At 45.6% G+C, this 8,014-nt stretch overlaps 1 protein-coding gene across 1 annotated transcript; it reads left to right on the forward strand.

The window, feature by feature from the left end:
• The first annotated feature begins 2,314 nt into the window (after positions 1 to 2,314).
• Positions 2,315 to 7,464, forward strand: LOC102297503 (caveolae-associated protein 2). The gene is made up of 6 exons (XM_005952273.3): positions 2,315 to 2,674; positions 3,381 to 3,521; positions 3,621 to 3,722; positions 4,650 to 4,916; positions 4,986 to 5,138; positions 5,355 to 7,464. Exons 1-6 carry the CDS (start codon positions 2,441 to 2,443, stop codon positions 5,721 to 5,723), a joined length of 1,266 nt encoding a protein of 421 aa, XP_005952335.1. The 5' UTR covers positions 2,315 to 2,440; the 3' UTR covers positions 5,724 to 7,464.
• Positions 7,465 to 8,014: the final 550 nt, after the last annotated feature.

An 8,014-nucleotide genomic window follows, 5' to 3' on the forward strand; every position in this document is an offset into this window, starting at 1 on the left:
CAGAGAGAACCACAGCGACACCTGCTGGAACTCTCCGTAACGGCAGCAACAGGAGGCAGTATGGACAAACATAACATTGCTGTTATCTACAATTACTATACCTTTCTAATGTGACGTTGTTGTCCCTGGCTCTCTTTCTCTCTCTCTCCCTCCCGCTCTGTTCCTGTGCTACTGAGTGTAACTACTGCCCCTCCCCCCTCTGCCCAGCGCAAAGCACAAGGCTCACGTGTGGAGTGAAGCGGAAAAAGTGCGAGAGAGGGTGAGAGAAAGACAAAAAACTCCACGGCTCCCAATAAGGAGCTGGCTTGCGTCGTTCACTTCAAAGAGACGGCTGTAAGAGCTGTTTCGTTCGCGACCGATACATCACAAGCCTGCAGGTCAGAGGAAGCTGTGCTCTCTCCTTCCTCTTTCACCCTCCTCTTCCTCACTGATGGACTACAAACACTGACTTTAATAAAAGCTGACACTCCTCCCTGTGTTACCATGGTGACACAGTGAATGTGTTTTAATGAGCTGACGTCAGATATTCAGATGTTTCCTCTCTCTAACACACTCAGCGCCTTCCTGTTTCCTGTCTTTGTGAGCTGAACTCCAAGTTCTTCCTCTGTGGTTCTCCAGCTCTGACCAGGCTTCAGGTCACCTGTGATGATGGCAATGGGCAGATCAAACTGACCACAACACACATAATCATCATCATCATCATCATCAAGTGATTACAGCACCAGTACCAACAGGGGGTTTCAGTTTGGTTTGTGTGAATATTAAAGACAGTCTGAGTGAATCTCCGTACGTGTGAACATCGTTACTGTAGCTCAGTTATGTCTTCAATTAGAGACAAACTGGTTTTTAGTGAAATTAAAACAGTTTAGAACAGAAATAATCAATTAGACCAGCTACAGAACCACAATGACATAGAAAGAACATCACAACGTCACATATGTGACTGAGCACTGAGACGTAGAACAAAATGCCCAGAAGAGATTAATTTATTTATTCCATCGTTCACATTTTACTAATGTCTCAGCTGCACATATCAAACCAAAGGTGCAGGCATATGGCCCTGCACTGCAAATCGTCACCTGTGGGCCACAAACAGTTTGGGTCTGAGAATCAGCGCCGTGTGTGACCTGTAACCAGGGTTTGTAAAGGGAAGTGGCTCAAACAAACAAAGGAAACAACAAAGAGGTGAGTCCGCCCTTCGTCCTTCACGGCTGGACGGACTCACCAAGACAAAATGATGTTTGAATCAAAAGAACAATAAAGGACAACAGAGGCAAGATTATCAGTGAAAACCTTACACCATAAAAACATTTCATTAAACCATTTAAAATAATCATCGTCACAGGAGAGCGCTGACCTCAAGCACCCACAACCTTTCCACAGTTCCTCCTCCAGGTGGCGCTGGTTACACATACAAACAACGTTACATTCATTATATTCATTTGGACGCCTCCATCATGTTTAGTTCGGATATCTGTTTTTCTTTAGGAAACATTTTTCCTCCATATTACCTGAGCAGTCACATGACAGCAGGTGAGAACTCTGCAGATCCTGGACAGGAAGTAAAGACCATCTGTGGACTGGGGAGGGCTCTGAGGGTACACCTGTGATGATCTGAGACTGCTGTGACCACAGCACATGGCAGATGGTTACTTCCTGTTAAAAGGGAGTTCTTCCTGTCCACCATTGCCAGGTGCTGTCTGACTGTCAGGGTTTCCTCTCTGATACTGCAGGGGCTTTCCTCACAGTATCATTGAATTGACTGTTGTTGTGAGTTTGCAGAGTATAAATAAAGCTGAATTAAACTTTATGAAAACGACGTTAGAGCGACAAACAGAACCTGTCTGACGTGAGCGGTGGGCGAGAGAGCTTCACACAGACTGACATGGAGAGAGAGGGAGTGTTTCCTTCCAGATGACTTCACCTTAAAAACATGAGTGAGAGACACGACTCCCTCCCTCCCTCTCTTTCTGTCTCCAAACACAAACAGCCCTTCTTGCCCTGTTGTCACGGCAACAGCCCCCTCCGCTGTGGGCGTGGCAGACCCCAAGGCTGCAGAGTTAACCCTTCAGCTCCACGAACGTGTCGCTCAGGTCAGTTTGTGAATGATTGAATGCTTTCTGACAGGAGCAGACACCTGACAACACCTGACAAGAAGTGACACACTAACGTGAACCTTCCACATTAAAAGCCCGTCTCTGTGTGAAGGTTTCCTGAGTCTGTGTCAGGCTGTGGCAGTGAAGCAGTTAAAGGTGTGGACGCTTTCACTGTTGGAAAGTTAGACGGAAAGTTTTCCTCAGAGACAGCCAATCAGAGCCCAGGACACACACACACACACACACACACACACTGAGAGCAAGCATTCAGGAAGCAGCTCCGCACTTTTCCTGCAGCAGGGACATTTCGGACATTTTGGAGTTTCTGCTTTGACGCTGCCATCATGGTAACCACGGAAACCCACCAGTGCCAGGACCTGCTGGTCCCCTCTCAGGACCAGGACCAGGTAGACCCCGAGAACCAGCAGGAGGACCCGGCCTCGCCCTCTTCTCTCATGGCGGGACTGGACCCGGAGAAGATGAGTCAGGGTCCCGTCAACGCCATCACAGTCCTCACGCTGCTGGATAAGCTGGTCAACATGCTGGATGCCGTGCAGGAGAACCAGCACAAGATGGAGGTGAGGTTGCAGGGCCACACCTGGGGGCTCCAGCTCTGACACAGGGTCCTGAAGCTCTCACCAAACTCCAGTCAAAAAACTGCAGATTTAAGTCAGTGTTCAACATTAGTCCAGTTTATCCTGGAATAGAAACAGGAAGGCTTGCTGGTGTTTCCAGGATCAAAGACAGCTATGTTCAGTCATAGTCCAGACCAAACTCCAGTCAAAAACTCCAGATTTCCTTGTAAAACCCTTATTCTCCTCTCTCTGTGACCGCTCGCTTTCTGGCTCTCACACCAACGTGAGGCAGCTGCCACATGTTGAGCTCTGGTGTAATTGTGGATTCCTGTCATGTTTGTCACTGACAGGCGTTTACTACAGACTGCAGATTAGGTCTCAGGCTCGCACTACAGCATGGGTTTGTTTTTCCGGATCAGTAACAATGCTTGGGACATGTTTCCTGATTTTCAGTCACTTTATTTATCCCTACAGGGGGATTCAGAGTGCAGAGAGCGGCATATACAGGGAAACAGAAAAGAACAAGGATGAAATAAAAAAGTTCAAATCAGTTATAGCAGTGCTAAGCAGCCGGTAATATACAGCAAATAAAGCACACCATGTGTATGGTGCATAATGTCCAGAATTCAAATGTCTAATCTCTGGGATCCTCTCAGATTTTGTTACCGATGAACTATTGAACCAAGGTTATTGGCTGGTTGTGTCTCAGGTGCACCAGGTGGAGATGGAGGGCGTCGTCAAGGGGATCCAGGCTGACATGACCAAACTGTCCAAAAGTCAAAGTTTCACGTCGAACACAGTCAGCAAACTGCTGGACAAAAGCCGCAAGCTGTCCGTCACTATGAAAGAGGTCAGTGAACCCAGCACAGGTATGCGGGACACGTGTCAGTACACAGCACTGATTTACAGCACACCTGTCCCTAACCCTCTCACTTGTGCATTGATGCAGATTCGTGATAAGATGGAGCGTCAGGGCATGCAGGTGAAGAAGCTGGAGGCCAACCACGCCCACTTGATCAACAGGAACAACTTCAAAGTCCTCATCTTCCAGGTTAGTGATACCCCTGTACAGGTGGGTCAAAGGTCAGAGGTCAGGCACTCCATCAGCTGCTCTGAGCCTCTTCGGGAATATCCAGGATTTCCTGTTTTCTGCTGTGCTTTTTTGCATGAATGCAGGTGAGTTCAACCTGCTACAAAGATCCTCCCACCCCAACGTCATTTGTGAGTCACACCTGGACCAGAAGCTCTGAGACATGCTGGGAGTTGTAGTTATGAACAAAGGAGGTCTGTTAGGGTCCAGCTGGCTCTCAGCCGGTCGCCTTATTTGGCCACCAGCTGCTACGGGAACTGAACTGGAAAAATGGACAGTGATCATGTGATCTGGTTATCATAGTGACAGTCAGCAGAGTCATGAGGTCAGTTTTTATTTCCATAGCTTGTCCTCCGGGCTGATATCAGCTGACGCGGTGTGCAGTAAAGCTGTAGTACTGCAGTATCAGTGTGTACCTATGAGGTGTGAGGAGGACTCAGCTGTAGTCAATACTACAGTTAGTACTACAGTCAGTATACTTAAAGTCAGCACTGTCTTCTCTCACTGACAGTAAACACTCCCATCCTCCCTAAATAACCAGCATTCCTCATGAGTTTTAACATGTGTGTGTGAGTCAGAGTGTGTTACTGTGTGTGGTTCTTCTGTAAGCCCTCCCCTGTTGTGTTTATGTGGACAGCACTGCGCACACTCATTACTGGGGTTCTTCAGGTTCTTGTTGGTTCTGGTTCTGGTCTCTGTGGTTCCACTAGAGGTGAAACAAAAAAATAGAGTTCTCCTCACTGGGCACAGTTGCTTTTTTCCTGGTTTATCAAAACCTTGAAGTTCTCCTTTTGTTCCACCAAGATCCCCTGGAGTCAGAGGAGAGGTCTCTGGTTCCTCCACAGATCACCGGACAGCCTCCTCATGCTCTCCTGTGTTCCACTTTAGGAGGAGAACGAGATCCCCTCCAGTGTTTTTGTGAAGGATCCTCCTCCATACCCTCGGGATGAGATTTTGGAGGAAGGTGAGGAAGTGGAGCCGGGCAGCTTGGATGGCAACCGTTCCCAGGAGGGCGGGCTCCAGACTATCGACCTATCATCTGATGAGGACGTTGGGCTGGAGGCAGAGGTAGAGGACGAGGAGGCATGGCCTCAAGATTTGGAGAACATGGAGAAGTCCAGAGCTGAGAAACTGAAACGATCCAGCCTGAAGAAGGTGAGAAATAAAGACAGTGAGACAGGTGAGAGTAGTCACACAGACAGGTAATCATGTCCTTGTCTACAGGTGGACAGTCTAAAGAAGGCGTTCTCCAGGCAGAACATCGAGAAGAAGATGACAAGGATCGGAACGAAGATCGTTTCTGCCGAACAAAGAGAGAAGATCAAACAAAAGACTGCCAGCCTGAAGGTTTCACCTTTGAGCTTCCACATGAGGAAGGTACAGAGTTATTCCTCTTACTATTTTCCAGAGACGCCACCAATGTACCCATTAGGTCCCAGTATGTTCCCCTCACAAAGTTACCCTAAAGTTACCCTAAAGTTACCCAGTCCACATGGAATGTTCCACCAAAGTCTTCTGAACAATGTCCGAGTGTTCCACTGAGGTTCCCCTTGGGTTTCTCTGGATTTCAAATCTTTGATTTTGTGTTTACAGCCTCGCAGCAACTCTGAATCTCAGCTTCCAGAGGCCTCTGCTCCAACTGGGGAGACACTTACTACTGAGGCTAACATCCAGCTCTCCCCACTGGGCAGCACTGAGCAGGAGGTCTCCTTCACAGAAGTTCATGCCCAGCTGGCCCCAACCGAGCAGCAGCAGCAGGAGGAAGTGAAAGAGGAGGAGAAGGAAGAGGAGAAACAAGAGGAGAAGGAAGAGGAGACAGAGGTGGTGAAAGAGCAGCAGACATCAGTTGTGGTGGAGGCTGATGTGTCGGTGGTTTCGGAGGGAGTTGGAGAGGAGTATGCTCTATCCTCCACCCTCCCTAAGGAGGAGAAAGGAGAGGAGGAGAAGGTGGATGAATCCTAAACACTCCTCTGGTAATGGAGTTTCATTAGTGACAAAACAAACCTGAGCTACGATCAATCAGAAAGTCCTCATCTTCTTAAATTAACATTTCAGTGTGCCTGGGTTCTTTTTAGGCTTTCCTTCCACAGAGGTTCTTCCTAGGTTCTCCTTCAATTCCCCAGTTAATTCCTTAAAGATTCCCAAAGGTCATTGTAAGAACCCCAGGCATCCTTCCAAAGTTCACTCAATAAACGGCTTGCTGAAGTTCCTCTACGAGCCCTCCGGGGCGTCTCCATGTTCCTGGTCTTTATGCCAAGCTAGTCTAAGTAGCTGTTTGGTGTAGTTTCATATTTACAGACCCAAAAATGTTGAAATGTTCCTTTAAAGTTCGGAGCTCAGGTTTGTTTTATATATATTTCTGAGTATTGATAAACCCCCACAAACAGTCCAGTCCAGTGTTACATGTGATCCTGTAAACCATGTATATGTTACACTCCTTAGTGTTTTAGGTTGAAGTATGCATGACGTCAAGAACTTTAGTTCCTCCACTGATCTGAAACCTAAAGCTGGAACCTGGAGATATGGGGTTTCTACAGGAATGGGATGATTTTTATGTTCCTTCTTTTATTGCTGATATGCGTTCTTTTTAAGCAGCTGACTGATGTAACTGTGATGATCGGCCTGATCCGAAACATAAAACATTCACTCAGTTGAACCCAGTGATGTTCTAAACCCTCACCTGTCAATCATCCAGATCTCAGGGAACACAAGGTTAACATGGTGCTAAAAAGACCCCTAGAAGGTTTACAAAATGTTCTACAAGCATTCACCTAATTTGATCCTTCAGGTTATTAGAACATTATACCAGTGTTCCACTAAGGTTCCCAGGAGATCCCTAGATATTGTTAACCTGGCAGTACCCTAATGACCCCTTGAGGATCCCCAAAGCATTCTGTCAAGGTTCTACTGACATTCCCAGCATGATCTCCAGGGTTTCTGTAGTATTCCGGTAACAATCCCAATTCTAACCACGTGTTGTCTAAAATGTTCCTCTGGTGTTTATGTTGATTTTTTATTTGGTTAAACTGGTTGGTTTTGATTCTCTTAGACTCTTTTTGTCCCAAAAGATTCAGTCTGGTTCTCCAGAAAATTCTCATCTTTGACTGCTCTGATGTTCCACTAAGTTTTTTTTAAAGGTTTCCAAAGATCAACTGTTGGTTACACTGAAGCTTTTCTACAAGATTTTTACATTTGGAACTTGCTTCACTTGAAGTTAAACATTCCCCAGTGTCTTCTTAAGCTCTCCCAAAGATATTCCAAATATTTCCTGAAAGGTTGCCCTGACATGACTCTACATTCCACTGATATGTTCTCCTAACGTTCCCCTGTTGTTTTCTTTACATTCTGCTGAGGTTCTCCTGATGTTCCTGCCTGTTCCAGTTGCTGTGTTGATTTACTAAACATGAATTTTTATCTAATGTTTTCTTATTCGATCAATATCTTTTGTCCTCTCTGAGGGACTCAGCTTTTCAATAACCTGCCATTTCCTGCTTATTAACCATACAGAAGTATTTGTGACCAGGGTGTTAACCTCCTCAGCAGACCTAATCAGACTTATTGATCAGTTTGTTGCTTTCAGGTGTAGCATTTCTGTTTTGCTTGTTTTTATTTTACCACAAACTTTGTGCTGCCAAAGAACTGATTTCCTTTTTCAATTAATTATCTAATCCTCCATATAATCAATAAAACCTGTGAAACCACACAACTGCCTCTGCTTCTGATTTAATGACTGATTAATGATCGGATGAACATAGACACAGATTTCAGTTTATGAAGCTTTAGTTATTATAAAGAAAATCAATTGACTATTAATTGATTGATTTCCGCCAACACAGACACAAACAGAGAGAAGTACCTGCTCACAGGTAAAAGTCCTCCATGAATGTCATATCTTTTAGACCCCATTCCCACAAAACTTCTCAAAGAAGTCCTGCCATTAATTAATTCTTCGATGTTAAATATGATCAACCTATCTCTAATAATCGGCTATGTACCACAGGCCTTCAAGCTGGCTGTAGTTAAACCTTTACTCAAAAAGCATCTCTAGACCCAGCAGTCTTAGCTAGGTCAATAGGCCAATCTCCAACCTTCCTTTATATCAAACATCCTTGAAAGAGTAGTTGTCAAACTGCTAACAGATCATCTGCAGAGGAATGGCTTATTTGAAGAGTTTCAGTCAGGTTTCAGAGCTCATCACAGCACAGAAACAGCTTTAGTGAAGGTTACAAATGATCTTCTTATGGCCTCTGACA

This window comes from Haplochromis burtoni, unplaced genomic scaffold (genome assembly GCF_018398535.1).
Source record: "Haplochromis burtoni strain Fernald_Lab_line unplaced genomic scaffold, NCSU_Asbu1 Contig_1459, whole genome shotgun sequence".
In the NCBI taxonomy this organism is placed as follows: Eukaryota; Metazoa; Chordata; class Actinopteri; order Cichliformes; family Cichlidae; genus Haplochromis; species Haplochromis burtoni.